Source organism: Struthio camelus, chromosome 5 (genome assembly GCF_040807025.1).
Source record: "Struthio camelus isolate bStrCam1 chromosome 5, bStrCam1.hap1, whole genome shotgun sequence".
NCBI classification, from domain to species: Eukaryota; Metazoa; Chordata; class Aves; order Struthioniformes; family Struthionidae; genus Struthio; species Struthio camelus.
This window is the reverse complement of record NC_090946.1, coordinates 39,007,737-39,025,708: the sequence shown is the minus strand read 5'-3', so window position 1 is coordinate 39,025,708 and position 17,972 is coordinate 39,007,737. Positions and strand designations below refer to the sequence as shown.

General features: G+C 45.3%; 2 protein-coding genes across 6 annotated transcripts; one reads left to right on the top strand and one right to left on the bottom strand.

Moving 5' to 3' along the window:
* Window positions 1-52: 52 nt before the first annotated feature.
* KBTBD4 (kelch repeat and BTB domain containing 4) lies at window positions 53-8,048 on the bottom strand. 4 transcript variants are annotated; one of them, XM_068945616.1, is made up of 5 exons: window positions 7,898-7,939; window positions 5,905-6,079; window positions 5,071-5,691; window positions 2,315-2,421; window positions 53-1,720 (listed from the first exon to the last, which is right to left on the bottom strand). In XM_068945616.1, exons 3-5 carry the CDS (start codon window positions 5,660-5,662, stop codon window positions 860-862), a joined length of 1,560 nt encoding a protein of 519 aa, XP_068801717.1. In that variant the 5' UTR covers window positions 5,663-5,691; window positions 5,905-6,079; window positions 7,898-7,939; the 3' UTR covers window positions 53-859. The 4 variants fall into 4 exon arrangements, with proteins under 4 accessions (XP_068801717.1, XP_068801716.1, XP_068801715.1 ...); XM_068945615.1 differs by lacking the exons at window positions 5,905-6,079; window positions 7,898-7,939 and adding an exon at window positions 7,987-8,048; XM_068945614.1 differs by lacking the exon at window positions 5,905-6,079 and having other exon boundaries at window positions 7,898-8,022.
* Window positions 8,042-13,133, top strand: NDUFS3 (NADH:ubiquinone oxidoreductase core subunit S3). Of its 2 annotated transcripts, XM_068945619.1 has the most exons (7): window positions 8,094-8,162; window positions 8,261-8,326; window positions 8,975-9,072; window positions 9,333-9,482; window positions 11,018-11,143; window positions 11,558-11,677; window positions 12,886-13,133. In XM_068945619.1, exons 1-7 carry the CDS (start codon window positions 8,117-8,119, stop codon window positions 13,051-13,053), a joined length of 774 nt encoding a protein of 257 aa, XP_068801720.1. In that variant the 5' UTR covers window positions 8,094-8,116; the 3' UTR covers window positions 13,054-13,133. The 2 variants fall into 2 exon arrangements, with proteins under 2 accessions (XP_068801721.1, XP_068801720.1); XM_068945620.1 differs by lacking the exon at window positions 8,261-8,326 and having other exon boundaries at window positions 8,042-8,162.
* The last annotated feature ends 4,839 nt before the right edge of the window (window positions 13,134-17,972 follow it).

Sequence of the window (17,972 nt, the reverse complement as noted above, 5' to 3'; positions counted from 1 at the left end):
CCAAACTGCCATCCACATAATGCTCTGTAATTGCAGCAAAGGAAAATAGAACTGTGTCTCAGCAGAGACTTTATTCACTTTCTTACCCAAAGGGTTACAGTGTCAGAGAGGGGTAGAAGGAAGTGGACTTAATTCCATCTTTCACCAACACTATGTTTTGATTACAGGTTCGGATTCCCTGTACAGACAGGAAAGCCAATGCTCTTAAGAATCATCTCCCTCTTTATGCTTGGTGACAATACAGCAGAAAGCAAGTTCCCAGTTTGTTACCACTCCTCTAGGAGAAGTGCTGAAGCATACAACCCACTCAAGGTTTGGGCTCAGCCCTGGCATCTGTCCACTGTAAATGTAATTGCCAGTCCCACCAGCTGCTACAGGGACACAGGAATGTTTAAATGGGGACTTCCCTGGAGGACAGGCACAGCGCATCTACTCTTCATGACTGGCAACGGCAGCAATGCAGTCTCCCAGACAGTTAAAACCAGCCGTCCAGGCCACAAAGGAGGTTGTCCATATGCTATAGGATTTGTTATTGGTTTGATAGTTCCAGGCTAAAAAAGCCACTTGCTGCAGCTTTGGCCTCAAACACAAGCAGCTTATTATCAAGAGATCACAGTAATAGCGTTTAGTCCATCTGAAACCTAAGATGTAGCAGTTCAACTTTAATAGTGCTAAGTAAGAGAATAGGCCCACAGCCAGATGGCTGGTACTTCCTCTGCGCAGACATAGAGGACGGGCTGTTTACTGGATGTTGTGAGCTCGTAGTAATTGGAACTGGTGCTGAGAGTATTTGGTGCCTCTGAGGTGCACTGCAGAACATCTTTGCTGCCCTTTCTACCACTGGGCCTGTTTTTCCCTCTTAGGCCAGGACAAATTGCAGGTTAGTGAGCAGCACTTTGATACCACTTGTGACTGTTACAACAGAGGTGGCTGGGTTAAGTTTAAAAGTATTTGCATCACCCTTTTTATAGCGGTCTCGAAAGACGTAGATGCTGCCATTGCAGCTGGCAATTTTCCAGAGGGATGGTACTGAGCTCCAGGCATCTGGCAGGCAGAGCCGGGTGAAGCTATCCAGTAAGGGATTATAGCATAGCAGGGAATCCCCCTCAGCTACAATAAACACCACATCCTTGTGTACAGCAGCATGCATGCGCCCTGCAAAAGGTAGCACATATGGCTTCACGTGGCATTTCTCTGTGTTGGTATCATAGCACTGAATAAGCCGAGAGGGCTTGGTGAAGAAGTCCAAGTCATTCTCTTCCCCTCCCAGCAGGTAAATGACACCGTTAAGGTTTACACCTGCAGCCCCCGATACGGCCACTTCCAACTGGCTGGTCTCTGTCCATACATTGTCTCGTACTCTGTAATATATGACAGCATTAGAGAGAGTGTCCTGCAGAGTTTTCCCCCCCAGTGAATATATAGCATCCTTGCTTGGCACGGAGACTAGGGTATGTTGGAGCCGGTCACGGGGCAGAGGGGCACACCATTCCCAGTCTATAGTTGCGTTGTTGCATTTCCACATGCGTCGTGGAATGGAGCCACCGACAACGTATAGGTCACTACCATGCTTGCAGGCTGCAGTGATCTGGTGACACAGGCTGTTCTGGCCACTCACGCTTATGGAGTCATCATCGGCACAATGCAGAGAGACAGCAAGCGAATGCGTACGTGATGACTCCTTCCCAATCAGGTAGATGTGAACATTTTCTCCAATCACCTGAGAGAAAGGAGGAGCGTGTCAGTCTCAGCCGAACTCAGGCCTGTTTACACAAACATCAGTGATATCTAAGACTGAATCTTTCAGTGTTTTAGGACCCACCCGTGAGCCTGTGGTGTGTGACCTGCTCCCAACGCCTGCCACCCTAAAGCACTCAGGATTCAGAGCCCCAAAGCCTTTTCAAGATACCCCTCATCTCTGATCTAGCCGAGTGAACAGCATCCTTCATTTGAATCCTAGTGCCTGCAATTTTAATTACAGGCTGGTCACATCACTGAGGGAGTAGAGTTATTATAAGGGAAATGCCAAACTCTAAGATTTCTGAATGGGCTCTTCAGTAACTGGGCCTCTGGTGAAATGAGTTACTGGTGGCATGACCCTCATCACCGGTAACAGCAGTGTGAAGTTGAAGAAGCTGTCAGTGGGGTTTCTGTTTATGACAATGAAAGTACTCCTCACACAAGCACCATGAATTGCAACGGCAATTCATGTTTCGCAACTTTCAGGTCACACCTGTGAGCAGAAGACTCTTTCCTTGGGAAGTGCAAAACCAGAAGTACTACACCAACCCCACAACAGAAGATCTTTAAGTACCTTGAGACTTGATCGCAGCGTCTCTGAAAAGCCTGCTCGCTCTTCCTTGTTGAAGTTGATCCAGGTTTCTATGGCAACTGTTGGATTCTGAGAACATGGAACGCCATCTGCGGGTTCAGGGACAGAAAGGAATTTATCCGATCTACACAAAAATTAAAGATATATGCAGCCATGACCCTCCATTTCTCCAACTCCTTCCCACCATCCAGCCACAAACCCTACCTTTAGAGTGGCAGAAAAGAGACAGCAGTTTATAGATTTTGGCAGACACGATCAGCACTGCCAACCAGGTATCTACATCAAATTTGCTTGGTTAAACATCAGAAGACAGAGCTGCCAGATTGTAAACGTTTTAGATGAGTTTCAACAAAGGAACCTATGTCAGACAGAGAAAGAGGGCAGGAAAGAGACTTTACATGCTTGGTGAGGATGAAAAATACTCTCTCATTTAGGCAAAAAGATTCTCTTATTTGAGAATTGCAGTAGCTGCATTTCTTGGATCACTGGCTGCTCCTGCAAGTTCATCTAGCAAAGGTGATTTGCAAAAATTTTTCTTCCCCATGCACTTATTCAAACAGTTGACCCTCAAGACCGAATACGTGCTCTTGCTGCTATCCTGTCAGCATTTGGAAATCTCACGTACTATGGTGAGCTACTGTAGCTTTCCTTAGCAGGGTGACAACAGGAAACATTCTACACTTAACAGACTTCATCAGATTTCCATTTGCTTCCAGATATAACTGGAAGTTTTGGTTATACCATAAGCTATTGCACCATCATCAGTATATTACCAAAAGTTTTTAGGTATTTGTTTCTAGTCTGAAAGACAGCTAGCTGCCATAACTTTAGCTATTACACCTCTGAATGTATTCATTCAGAGACTTCCCTATGAAGGTTCTCTGATTTTTGTAATCTGCTCTCTCAAAGAGGCCCAAATTCAAAGATGCTGAAGTCATCAGACAAATTCAACACTTTTCTCTATACAGGAAGAATAAGGGGGAAGAAAGGCAGTATTTTGAGCTTGCTTATTAGTAAAAGGGACTTCTGTATCCTGTTCATTGGATGTAGTAGCCAGGCCAAAGTGGGTAAATGGAAAAGCTTTGATTTTGAAATTGGTCGTACAGCACAACAAAAGGGAAGCTTTATAAATAAATATCTTCATGAAAATTTATTTTAGTCCTTGCTACTAACAGCTTCCCCTCTTTAATTGTCCATTAACTAAATCAACAAACAGGAATTGCAAGAGAAAAAATGGTTCTATTCCATACCTAAATAAGGAAATAGATGATGCACAGAAAAAACATTTTCTTAAGCAATTAGTTCAAGACCGCAAACACTAGAGGTTATCATCTTAAAACTATGGTTATTGCATGGTATTACCAATGCGAAGAGTTAAGGGCAACTGGCTACTATAGCTTTATTTTCAACTGTTATTTTAGGATTTTATTTTTAATGAAGCTGCAAATTTGAATTTTTTAGGTTTACAAAACTAGGAATAGTTATCAGAATTCCTCTAGTTTTATCATGGTTTCTTTTGAGCTACCAGCACATACTCTCAATAGGTTTTTGACTGTGACTTTCTTTAGATGCAAAGCAAATATGACACTACAATGTCTGTAAAGACTGACATATGCAAAGCATCAACTTTAAAGGCTATTTTAAGTCTCAAGGACAGATTTGCCAATATTCCAAAGAAGCCGGTCACCCTAGGTTTACGGGTGTAACAGCAAATACGGCATATGTGACACAAAGTGCAGTGATTTACCTGTTTACAGAGGTTTTTGGTTTTGTTATTTTTTAATTATAACAACAAAGGAGACTGCTTTGGGGTCCCATATCCAGTATTTCTGAATGTATAAACTTCTTCTACCCTCTTGCTTTCTCTAAGAACGATACAGAAATCCACAAAAAATGGAACTGTACTGCAGCATCATGGACAGGTTTTAAAGCCCTGGCTGTATGCTACTAAGGCAGCACAGAATCTTTAGGGATTGGTGGAAATTGGACTAAGATGTTGACGGGTTGACAGGTCCTTCACAACACTGACTCATTGCAACCTTTCCTGTAGAAGGCTAGTACCTTTACAAGAAGGGTAAATACTGTATTACTTAAGATTTCACAATGCCTCTAGTTGAGTCACCTGAGTGTCTAGCCTAAATAATCCTAACAATTAGATACAATTGGTAATAACACTAACAGAAGTCTAGAAATACAGCTTGTACTCAAGCCTTCTTGGAAGTTTTCAGTTGATGCATTACTATGTCAAATGATAAAGAATGAAAAAAAAAAGACTTTCATAAGATACTAATTTTTTTGATAAGGCTTCTTTTTTTTTCTCCACTTTCCATGTAAACAAAAAGTCACCAAATTGTTGAAGATTAATAAGCTGTGTTTAAGACATCTATAAGCGTGGATTCCTTGTTCTCACAAAAACATGCAAGATTGCGTGCTGCTTACCTGTTGCCTCAGGAACTGCTGGGAATTACCAGCATCCTCTATGTTCCTGTTAAGTCTTTCCTTCCTAGGACTCTGCTTTATAGCTTAATCGCTTTATGACCAGTGTTGGTTAACAGTTTTCTCTGATGAAACTATGGACAATGTTTTGCTTTGCTTAGCTAAGCCTCTGAACAGACAGTGATTATGAAAGCTTGTATCTTTCCATCCGTCTTGGTTATTCAGTCCCTACCACACTCTCATACTACAGTCTCAAGTCTCTTTCCACGTTCACATTCTGGCTAGTCTCAAAAACTCCTTACCTTTAAGGATGTCTGTCAGTAGGCGGAGAGGTAGGTGTAGAAACTCCTCTGTGTCTTGAAGTTGAGACAAATGTGACTTGGCACAGTGTTTGGCAGCTGTGTAGAGCTCCATGTCACTGTGTTGATCTGCTAACCACATGACCTGCAGACAGTTCCTAACCTGCACCGTACGGGCCAGAAAACGTGAGCATTCTTCAAAAAGGGCAGTCAATTGGTACATGTCTGCCACTTCATAGGTTTCTTGCAATTCCTCTGCCCTCAGCTTTACAGTCCCATGGTAAATGTAGTCCACAAGGAGCTGAAAGACACTCTCGCTAACATCCTGCAGCTCAATCACCCGGTTGTGGGCCTCCTTCAGGTTGGAAGTGAACATGGAACGAAAGAAGCAACTCTGAGCCGAGAGGACCAAACGGTGCAGCTGGAATTCTTTACCTTCCACTGATATTGTAACGTCAGCAAACAGCTCATCCTCCAAGCATAGTTTCATAATGCCCTGGGCCACGCGGCCTGAGTGGGAACGATCAGTGAAGGTGTAGTTCACAAAGTAGTTCTCTTCTGTGGAAGAGCCTCCAGTCTCTTCTGATGAGTCCATGGTGCTGCACAGATCAGACCTCCAGCAATCTGTAAAATCGCAATGGTTATAAGACCTTCTCCCTCCACTAACAAGATTATGCAGTAGTCCAGGGTACAGGGGAAAATCAAGGATATCGGTAAGAGGCCAGCGTACTTTAGACTGAATATAAATAGTGCTGCCAGAAACTTCTGCTTGAGCTTCAGAACGTCAAACAACTAAAACAAATGAGAAGCTGGCATGTTTAAAATTATGAAATATACCAAACTTCCAGTACAGTCCGCATCACATCCCAGCAGAATTAGAAGACATAGACATCTTTTCACCGCTCATCTCACTGATGCAAAGACGTGCCGCAACAGCTATTCAGGTGGAAAATCCAGCAACCACACTAGAAAAGTGGCAAAGCCAAGAGATTGCCGCAGTAGTACAGTTGTGCTAGATGGAAGAAAGAAGGATTACAGTATTGTACTAACAAAGAGCAGAGGCAGCAGTTCATATCATCAGCAGGAGCCAATTATCATCCAAAAACAGCATCATGAATTTTTGCAGTGGTATCAAGTACAGCAAGTTTGTTTTTACCAAAAAAAGAGGCATAAAAAGCCTACCAGACATCACCACCAGTCCTTCAAACTAACCAACTGAAAAGCCTACCAAGTAACTGATGGTCAGATGCAGTTTGCTAAGGTGCCAGACATCTTCAATACGCAAAACAACATGCTAGATGTTGTTAGCCACTGTTTCCCAAGTGGCAAGGAGAACTCAAATGGCAAGATGATACCTCTTAGTAGGAAACAGAGATTATTTGCAGAGCTCCTAACAGTTTGTTGGTAGAGAAAGAGGCTTATGACCCAAAGAAGAACTGCTGTAGAAAAGAGCTTTTCTTTAACATGGATCTTGACTGCATTAGAAGCAAATAGATGCCTACCTGCATTCACATTAAAAACTTATTTTTAACCTCAACCATTAGCCATAGTCACTGACAGCTCAAATTGCTTCAATTAATACTGAACATGACTTCTATGCAACATCACCCAGGGACAGGATTTTATCCTACAGATTTACCGTTACTCTTCCATGCTTTATTTTGTCAAGGGTGCACTTTCTTACCGTTGGTCCACGTGGTACAGGAGGGCTTCTAAATTTTTTACTAAAATTCCGTTCACGAGAGGTAGCTTCTGCATCCCTAATTGGCTGGACAGCTCTTTCCCAGCCCTGATGATTGCCTGCCTTAATTATGCACTTTTCCGCCAGGCTTTAACTATTATAGAATATCTATACGTTAAGCTGTAAGAGACTAAGAAATTGCCATCAGCGCAGAATATCTCAATACCATTTTTCCAGCAAAACATGTTTCTGCAAGCACAAGCCTGTCATCCACATTAGCTCCCACTTCAGTTCCTGCTCTTGATCCTTACATTCAAGGTACCCAAAAGCCAAAGCGCAAAACCCCTAAGCGACTGCCCAAGGACCAGGATAAGGATGAACTAACAACCTGCCCCCTTAGCACAGGGGAACCGTCTGCCCAGGGAGGCCTGCACAACTTCCAAGGGACTGAAGCCAAGCCACGAAAGAAATGCCAACAGCAGCTAAAGGCTACCGTAGATCTCGCGTCCCCCTTTGTAAACAAAAAGCCGTCCTTTTCGTCCATGATTTCTCCGCTATAAAGAAAGAGAAGTACAGGAACATTAAAAACGTCCCATGAAACAAAAGTTTACACTCCACACGTTCCTCGTGCTAGAGAAACAGTGAGCTGCAGTATGCCTGGGATTATGCAATGACCTAACTAATAGCCAGCACACCTACTTCTTTGCTTTCTCCTGAGGGGCTCACAGATGCCACGACAGCTAGTGGGGTCAAAGAAGTGAAATACAGAATTGCCAGCAACTTAGGGGAGGGGGGGGAAAAAAAAAAAAAAGGAAAGCTAGTTCTCGGGAAATCAGGGATTACCATTAAGGCCACTTTAAAGCTACGGAGAGACGCACAAAATCTAAAAACGCCCGAAGGTTAACTAGTCTCTAGAGCAGCGCTTTCACCGGGGGGATCCTTTAGGCTCCCGCCTCCTCACCCCTAGCAGCGAAGACATTTTGCAAACGTCGTTACCCGGCTTGGCCGCGGCGGCGCCGCCTCCTCGGCGGCCGGATTCACCCCGGCGCCGCGGCCGGGTCTGGCCCGGGCCCGGGCTGGGCTGACACCACCCCCCCCCCGCCGCCCCCCGGGCCCGGCCGGGCCGCCCCTCGGGCCCACGGCACCCACCTGCGGCGCCTCCCTTCATGCCGCCGCCCCGGAGCCTCCCGCCGCCGCCGCCGCCCCGGGGTGCCCGAGCGGCTCCCCGCGCCCCTCACCCTGCGCCAGGCGCCGCCAGGCACACTCGCCACTTCCGGCCACCGACCCGGAAAGGCGCCGGGTGCATCCGGCCGGCTGCGCCGCCTTCCGCTTCCGGCGTGTGCCCTTGCGCGTCCGTGCCGCGGGGGGATGTTGGCGGCGGCGGCGCGGGGGCTGGCGCGGGCCGCGCTCCGAGGTGAGGTGAGGGCGGGCGGGCGGGAGCTGCCGCCGCCGCCGGGCTCGGCCGCCCCTGCCCCGGGGGGCCGCCTGAGCCGCGTGTCTGTGTGTCCGCAGGTGGCGCCGGCCCGGCGGCGGCGGCGCAGGCCCGGGCGGCGGGGGGCTCCGCGGGCGAGACGCGCCGTAAGTAGCCGCCCGCGTGCCCCTCTGCGCCCTTTCTGGTCGCGCTGCCGGCTCCGCGCTCTCCGCAGTTGCTCCGGGGTCGCGGCTCGGTAGCCCCTCCGTGTCACGAGTCTGGCCTGGCGAGGAAAACAAGCAGACAAACATACAAGGTTGCCCAAGAGCAGTCCCGAGGTGTTTGGGGTGTGAGGAAGCTGCCTGGGTGCCTGCGCATCACAGGAAAACATGACCGTTGTGTTTGCAAAAACAGCCTGTTTCTAGATCCAGCCTGCGTATCGCGAGCGTTGTCTAAACTCAGGTTGTTGCAGCGTTTCTCTCTCTTTTTCATCCTGCTATTTTCTTTTGTCTTGTTGGACTGTTCACTCCTGCTGTATTTGCAGTGCACAAATAAAGCTTGTTTTCCTTCCCCCCCCCCCCCCCCGGAGGGAAAATGGTTGGTGGCCCCACGGCTTAGCATTGATGTGAATGTGCTGTTTACCACATATATTGATATAGTCTGATCTCTGTTCTAGTCCACTGTATATTCCACTATATATATGTTATATTTAGTTACGTTTAGTTGGAGATGGCCCGTAAATGAGCTTCGGGTGGCTACTCTTCTTTCTGTAGCTTACTCTGTTGTAACTTTGAGAACTTTGTTGTTCTCTTTAGCTACTGTCAGACTGAAAAATGAAGTAGAACAGAAGCAGCTATGTGCTTTTGGGGAGTACGTGGCTGAGATTCTGCCCAAGTATATCCAGCAAGTACAGGTAGGTGCTGTCCATGGAATTGCTCTTGGGAGAGGACAAATGAACGCGCTGTTTCTTTGTTAGATGTGAGAGGTTGTTTTGGGGAAGACAGATTGTCAGAACTAGATAAAAGCTACCGCTCTTGTTGAGTCTCTTTACTTGATGTCAAGTATGTGTCTGCTGTGCCACGTACACTCCTGGCTGAAGTGTCCTGCTGGATTCAATGCAGTGCTCAGTCACGTTAGTGTCTGTAATAATTCTCCTTCCACTGTTTTCTTTAGGTGACCTGTTTCAATGAACTGGAGCTTTTGATCCATCCAGAAGGGATCATTCCAGTTCTGACCTTTCTTCGAGATCATACCAACGCTCAGTTCAAATCCTTGGCTGACTTGACTGCTGTTGATGTTCCATCTCGACAGTATCGCTTTGAGGTAAGAATTGTTTGTAGGTACAGGACGCCGAAACGCGCACAAGTGCTGATGGTTTTGGATGCTGTTGCAGCTCTGACCACATTCTTTGCTTTCTGACAGGCAAACAAATCCACGCTGAAATGCTGGGTTTTGTTTAACCTATTGATTGTGGAAGCAGTACCGTAACTGATACTGCACTGACACGCTTAGTTAAATGGGTTTGTAGCCTGAATGGCTTTCCTTTTGTGCTCTACTGCAAGTTTCTTCTTTCTTTAAACACTTTTTCTGGCCAGGTATGAATTAGTACTCTTCTTTCTTCCACTTATGCCTGTCAGCTGTCATTGACAGAACCAGTCATGTTTTTCTTTAAATGCTACCAGTTTTCTCCCTAACAATTTTCTTTTTCTTTAAAAAAGATGTGTAAACCAGTAGAAGATACCTGGGGATCATGTGCTGTAGGAGGTTGGTTATGATTTAGGAGGAAGAGATGTCCTTTCCTTGCCCAGTTTGGGCAGGCTGTCTTTCAGGCGAGAGAAAAATCTGAGCAGCATGATGGTAGGCTTTTGGTTCCCAGCAAGTAACAAGGATGATGAAAAGTAGCTGATTTATTTCTCCTCCTGCATCTATTGTGTGATATTACATCACTTACCAATTGCTGCTCAGGAAACAAAGTAAAGGATGGCAGGTTTACCTTACCTGAATTACCTAATCAGAGGATGTCTGGGTTTTTTTGCCTTTTTTTTTTTCCCAAATATGGCTCTTTGCTTTGCTAATAACAGCTAACAGTTATTAGCTATTACATTAATAACATAACTAGTGTTAGGCTAAAATACCTGAGAGGTGAATAGTGTTTCATATCTCAGAGGCATACATTCTCTGAAGAAGCCAAAGATTCTTGAATTTGGGATTTTTCTTTCATAAATCAGAATAATAGAGTAATAGACATATACAACTTGATTAATTCACGTTTTCCAGCTACATGTATAAAGGCAGTCAAACATGCTATGTGATACCTTACACATGTTTTTTTTAACTCTGCTTGTTGTATGTTTTTTTTCTTCTACTGGTGGGTCTAATAATGCTCTTAAGCAGACTTTATCAGTATTTCATCACCACAATAGTTGAAATGTTCCCTGCTATCCAACTTCATTGCTGAAAATTGAGTGGATTTCCTCTTATCTTTCTCCTTCTGCGTGCTGAGTAATCGATAGCTATTTTCTTTGTGACGGATCAGTTCAGTGTTTTTTTTTTTTTTTTTTTTTTTTTAAGATAAGTATCCCTGTTTTTTTGAGCTCTTCTTTGTAAGTCATGTTTTCTGAATCTCTCTTCCTTTTTGTTACAATTCTAAGGACAAAACGGAGATAAGCTATTAGAGCCTCAGTTACAGAGTGTCTTTTAGTGCCCAGCTCTGAAGTGCTGATGTGATTTTGCTGGAAGAAAGTTATTTGAAATAGCCTACATGTCTCTCTGCTCAGCCAGTATTATATTGTGAAGAGATCTGTAAAGTCTGTACAAGACCAATGCTTTTTTTTCCTTTTCTTTCCATTTTGCTTCAGATTGTTTACAATCTCCTGTCTTTGCGGTTCAACAGTCGGATCCGTGTGAAGACATATACTGATGAGCTGACTCCTGTTGATTCGGCAGTGTCTGTGCACAAGGCAGCAAACTGGTATGAAAGAGAGGTGAGCTCCAGTGTACTTAGTTCTTGGAAGCAGGGTCCCTGTGGAGAGAGGCAGTTTTCCTGATTAGGCTGATTCCTGGGGCGCTGAGGAAGAAGGGAGAAGTGTTTCATGGGCTGCCTTTGGGAATAGGAGAAGAAAGGTTTTAGACATTCTCTTGAATTCTTTTGAAAGAATTTCCCGAATCAGTTTGCACAGGCGTTGCACAAAGCCAGACGTGCAAGTGAAACTTTGCTGGCATAATACACAAAGGGGTCTTCTTTCTAAATAAGAAAAGTGTTACTTCCAGCACTGTGCCAGAGGACCCCTTTATTTTCTTGGTTTCTTCCCCCCTCCAGATGAGGTGGGGAAGCATGGAGCTAGATTTAGATGCTGATAATGTATCTAATTCAACTTATTGGGCTCCCTTTCATATAGGTTTGGGACATGTATGGTGTTTTCTTTGCCAACCACCCTGACCTGAGACGAATTCTCACCGACTATGGGTTTGAGGGCCACCCTTTCCGGAAGGACTTTCCACTCTCTGGTTATGTGGAGGTAGGAGACATGCCGATGTCCAGAATTTCAGATCTCTGATACTGTTATCTGAGTGTTGATACAGAGATATGACTGCTTTATAATCCTTGGCCTGAAAGGCCCTGAGGATGTTTCATGCGTCTGCTTTCCAGAGGAGTTGTGTATACCTCTAGCGTGGAAGTTTGAAGTTATCACAAAGTATTGTCCGTAATAAGGGAGCCTAAGGCCAGAGACATTGGGCAAATTTCATCTGCTGTATAGAAGCATAAGGGAATTGTCAAGCAGAGAAAGCTCTTCTGCTTTCAGTGTCTCACCTGGAAGATTAAACTTTCCACTGAAAAGCTGTAGATTTCTGGAGGTTTAAAGGACTCCTGATCTTTATGCAGCTATAACTCCACTGTGGAGTGCTTGTAGGCCAGTGCCTAGGTTATAAAACTCTTTAGTTGAACTAACTCTTGCTGTTTATCCAATTTCTTTCCTCTGTATGTTAGTCACAAGTGCAATAAGTGTGTTTGTTCTCTGCCTAGTTTCAAAAGACCACCTTGCAGAAGCACACGTATATGGTGCAGCTCTAAGACTGTGTTGAGTCTCAGGAGAAGAGTGAGGTGCTGCAGGACAGCAGAGGGTTTTAAGAGAACAGAAATAGCAGGAAATGCTGTGAGAATCACACAGCATCTTCAGAGATGTGGTTTGGTGATTTGAGTGGGCACAAAAAGGACAAATCAGGCCTGTCAGAAGTGTTTGGCACTAGCTTACACTTCACCCAGGCCGTCTTTTTGCCCCATGTTCTGAGCTGTACGTAAAGAAACCAAACTGAAATCAAAGAAATTGCTGCAATAAAGAAGTATAAAGATTTATGAGAGTGGTGCCCAGATGAGCCACCGAAAACCTATGGCCTATTCCTGTGGCACGAGAGAACTTTGTTGTGTGAGAAACTCAACATGTTATTTCCCGTGGACTCTGTCTCTAGCCAGGACGCCTGGGGTACATGGTGAAGGTTTTCCGGCGCATTCAAAGGCCTTGGTGGTGTCCGGAGGATTCTTTTTCAATAATGGGGAGGATTGAATCTGTGGCAGAGGCCTGTGGCCTATCTATGGCACAAGAATTGGGAGAGCCTGTTCTGGAGGGTGGTCTGGGAGCATGTCAGTACTGTGTACAGCTAATGGTAGAGCTGCTCATGCTGGGAACTGTGTGATAACAACTGGCCTTTGTCCTTTGCACCACTACAGGTACGATATGATGATGAGGTGAAGCGAGTGGTGGCAGAACCTGTGGAGCTATCTCAGGAATTTCGGAAGTTTGATCTGAATAGTCCTTGGGAGACGTTTCCTGCCTATCGTGCTGCTCCAGAAACACTGAAAATTGAAGCAGGAGCCAAGAAAGAAGATGCAAAATAGTAGCAGAAAGGAGAGGATGTGTGTTATTATCCTTTCTGTTCTACCACGGTATTTATAATAATAAAAGTTGATAGAACATTCTTGCCTGTCATGGTCACATGCATAATGTTGTTTTTGAACTGGCTGAAAAGGCACAGGATGAGGAGTGGTCATTTACAATCCTGATAGTCCAACTGGTAAATGTTTATCTCCTGCTTTGAGTCATAAGACATTGGATTTGTGTCTTTTTGGCTTGCAAACTGAAAAGAGTCCAGGCGTTCCCTGCGGCTAGGATACTTTGGATACGCTGCTTCTGCTAGCTGTCCCTGCAGGCATAAATCATAATGTGAGCTCTCACCAGTGCAAACTCTAGGAGCCTCTGCTCCATAAAATGCATGATGCAACTGTCTCCCAGAAAGCTGATTGCCTTCATTAAAGTGTGAAAATGGTCATATAGGAGATTTCATAAAATACTTCACCGGCAGTTTGTAGAGATCTCCTGAATCATCACAGCACCACTTAAGGCTTTTAAAATTAGACGATGATTAATTAAAAGAGGAGCTGAGGGAGATTAGAGGTTTGGGATGAAGGGTGGGATAGAACAATTAGTAAATTCAATTAAAACAAGAAAAAAAAAAAAAAGGACAGTTAATCAGTTTGACTAGAATGTGATTCGTGTGCAGGAACGAAATCCCAGAGCTGAATTGTATGGTAAGAAACAACTTTCCTGTTTGTTTGTTTCTACCCTAGTCTTGTAAGCATTAACTTCTTAATTTTTTTTTCCCCTTAATTTGTTTCAGACTGCTGTGGCTGGCAGTATTTGGTACGTTACTCAGAGCAACATTTTCCACTTAAAGCTAATAGCATTTGCCACGCTCCTTAAAAGTTGTAGCCCTTTATGGGAAGGAGAGAACACTCAGAAATTAACAGAAGTTCTAGACTTTATGCAATTCCTAGCTCCACTCTGGATCTGCCCACTCCCATCAATTGAGCTGATTAAGTAGGAAATGTACTTTTAGTTGTTCCTACATGTTCCACAGCTGGTTCTGTTTTCTGGTGCACTGGCTCTTCCTGCATGCCAATAACTCTTGTTTAAGAGAGAAAAGTTCCTGCCATCATTTCTGTTACTGTGAAAAAGCTTTATAAAGCACATTCTTCCTCTACGTTCTGCCTCCCCCGTCCCAGGTTGCCTGAGGCACTCTGACAAGATTCATGGTCTGCGTATCATAAAAATACATAATTCCCACTGTGATAAGCCAGAAGACTGATGGTAGCTGGAACAGAAGGAAAACTGCCATTTATACACAATATGTGTGCAGAGGGAGAATTTGATTGACATAACAGAGAGAAATGTTAGACACAATGCCTTGTCAAGTTAAACAACGTGCAAGGTTTGCTAGAGAATGTGGGTACTCGAGTAGCCAGCCCTGTGGGACAAGCATTGGCTCCAGCTGGCCTTTTATATGCAGAATAATTGCTAATGGACCCCAATCGGAGAAGTCTGGGAGCTTACAAAGAGTACAATTTACTCACCCAGAAATATTCTCCCAGGAGACTAGGGGCCATGCAACCTTGCAAAGTGTTGCCAGTGTTGGCACGCCGTCTCCGGAGCCCATACTCCTGTGCCCCAAGGGCTGTCCTTGCCTATGGCACGTACTTGCTCTGGGTTCCTAGTGGTTGGTAGGCACTCGCTTCATGCTGGCCAAGCCTGGTGTCCGCCCAGTCAAAGCACAAAGATGACTTCCAAATCCTCTCTCCCTGCCTGCCCCACGCTGTCAGCCTCCATGAGCCTGAGCTGGGTGCTCCAAACGTGGGAGGACAACAGATGAGACACGTATCTGCTGTAGCTGACTTATAGCTACGTTCTTTAGAAGAGAGGTTTCCTGATACTGTAGGGTCTAGTAGACTTTACATAATGATTCGTGGACAGTAGGTTGAGCTACCCGAGCTGAGTGTGTTTTGCTGGAGTTTTCCAGAACTCTGGCATTTATCCCTGCAGCGGGGCCAGCAGGCTCCCCCCCCTCTGCCAAGGATGTGGCTATTGATGGTGTTAGAGCATCCACCTGCATTGTGGCCATGCTATCTGCACAGGCCCTTACGATCTACAGTCAAAATCCAGACGAGAATTTCAGATGGGCCTTGAACTCCTGCGGAGTAGAGGTTATGGCATTGCTGAAGGGTAGGCTACATGTCAGCACGCTCAGTATCACGTGTAACACCGCATCCCGTGACATCCTCCCCAGGTGGTGTGAGGCCTGAGGGGAGGCCTTTGTGTATAGGTGCAATGGGATAGGGCCCACTCTGCCACTGCTGCGCAGCCTGTTACTGCTTCAAGCAGTGGATCTGGCTCACAGACTGAAAGAAAAAGACAAAGAAACAATTTGCTCAAGGGCCAACAGCACCATATCTGTAAAATATCAGCGTAATGGTGGAGGCCCTGCCTAGTTACAGACAGTGCTTCCCTCCTACTTCCCTCAAGCATTTCTTTCTTCTTTGCCTCTTGTGACTCACACCGCCCCTTCCCTGTGACAAATATATCCTACTCTTTCCCCTCTTTTCAACCTCTCTCTCCCCCTCATCCTCCTCCCCTCAGCACCTGCTAGACAGGCCCAAGCTGGGGACTGTGAGCTCCCAGGTTCTGGCTCAGACATGTGAAGCAAGGGATTTCTCCAGTTTTACAAGCAGAATTTCCTTTTCATGAAGATGCTGCCCATCTCTTGCAGTCCCATCTCAAAGAAACCTCCCCTGCAAAGGGGCTCTTCTGGTGCTATGTTAACCAGGCCTTGTGCATCCTGCCACTGCCCTGTATGTCTCTAAGCACAGCATGTGTGGGTCCCTGAGGCAGGATGCCTGTCCTAGCGTAAGGCTGTGATCTGCAATGGAAAAAGAAAGCAGCAGAAACCTACAGTGCCAAGAGAACATGTAACTTCAACTGTACAGTCACCTCTATGTATGTGTTTAAAATTGAAAATCCCAGAGACCCAAACAGAGTACAGAAGTCAAAAGTCTGTACAAACAAAGTAATGATGGACAGGGGCACTGATTAAGCCAACAAACAGACATAAGTTATGAGATCTATAATATAAGAACTAGAGGAATCAGACACCTTCACACATTGTCCCTCCATTCTTCCCAGGAGATGCTGCCGCTTGTGACCCCGGCAACATGGTGTTAAGGTGGCTGGTACCTCACTAGTCTCTTCCTCTAATAATTCCTCACTCCATTGCACTCTCTCTCCTCTCACAGGCAAAGCTTCAGCTACCTGGAAAAAAGGTTTGGATCAACATTCAAACAGCTCTTGCCAATTTTGATTCTGCAGATCTTGATCTCCTTTTCCATCTTCCTTCTTCAAGAACTCATAGTGGAAATGATTCAACCAGTCAAGGGTGGCCCTGCAGAAAGCTGGCCTGATGTGATATTGCTTTGAAAGTGCTTCTACAACAGACTGTATGACCAGAGGGAGCTTGGAGGGGGCAGGATTGTGCACACTCAGCTGTGAATACCTGGTCAAGACAAAAATCCCTCAGGAGGACCAGGTGCACCACCTGACACTGCACATGCAGGGACAACGTGCAGCCTTCAGAAACACAGACTTGTTTCTGTGCACAACTCCCAAATAGTTAGTGCTGCTTTACAAACAAGTAAGGCATAAGATATGTTTATGAACACTCTGCAATCACCTTTCTGTGTGGGATAGTGAGAGATGCAAATTCTGCAAAACTCCCCCAGCTCAAGGCAGCGCCTGCCACTGATGTTCGTCTTCTGACTGCTACTGCATCAGTGACCCATGTGCCTCCTCTCTTCTCCCTCACCAGCACAGGTATCTTCCTTTAGACATTTTAGTTGCATCCTAGGAAATATTCCTGTTAATTAAGTCAAATGTGATCCTTGCGATGTTGGCCAAAACCCTAGTCTCCTCCTTTGGCATCCTACAAAACCCCAAAGATGCATGGTAAAGAGAGGCTGTTTCATGGCCCCCCCATCAGAGGCAGGGTTTTTTGCAGTGGAACTTCTAGATAGGGTCAGGTGTACACTGTGGACTGTCAGGGGAGTCTGGCACAAAACCGAAGGCACATCAATGTCACTGCACAGACGGGTCATCGGAGCCTGCCTCTTGAGTAGCTTATTATTCACAGTTCAATAAAAGCTATCTCATCTTGAAGAAATGGATGTAACTAAAGCAGAAGTAGCAGAAAATAATCGAAGCTGGCAGAAGGTAGCGTCACTTTAAGCTAGCCAAGGCTATGACAGAAACACAACTCTTACTTCAGTCCAGACTGAGGGTAGGAACGGCTCCAGATTTTGAGGGCCTCAAAATCCACAAACGCCCTGCCGTGATAAATCTGTGGATCTCTTTCAATATGAGCTGATGTTCTTCACAGCTGGTGTTAGTCCACATATCGCCAGGTACAGCTACAGATCCTGGAAGCTTCAGAAGATTTCTTACTTTGCACACTGACAACTTACTAACTGGTACATCATCCCTACCCTCAATAAAATATCTAGTGACGGTAGTCACTGCAAACTGACATCCTCTAACCTGCTGAGAAAGGTGTGTGTCTCAGCTCCACCTCCTGTCTTTTTAATCAGAAGGCAGACTTCTTTCCCTAAAGGACAACTTTAACCTGACAGAGATGGTATTACTACTTATTTGTATAACTCTAGCGCCCAAGAACCTGTTGGTGAGCCCATGACAGCACTGTGCCGTACAGAGTAGAAACACAGAACAGCCTGAGGGGGGATTAGGCACTAATAAAAGTGTGCCTAGATCATCAGTTTGATCGTTATTTCTTTGCATCAGTAGATACTATTTTGTTTGTACAGACTTTTTACTTCTTTACCCTGTTTGGGTCTCTGGGGTTTTCAATTTTAAACGCATACTTAGAGGTGTAGATTTCTGCTGTTTCCTTTTTCCATTGCAGATTACAGTCACATGCTAG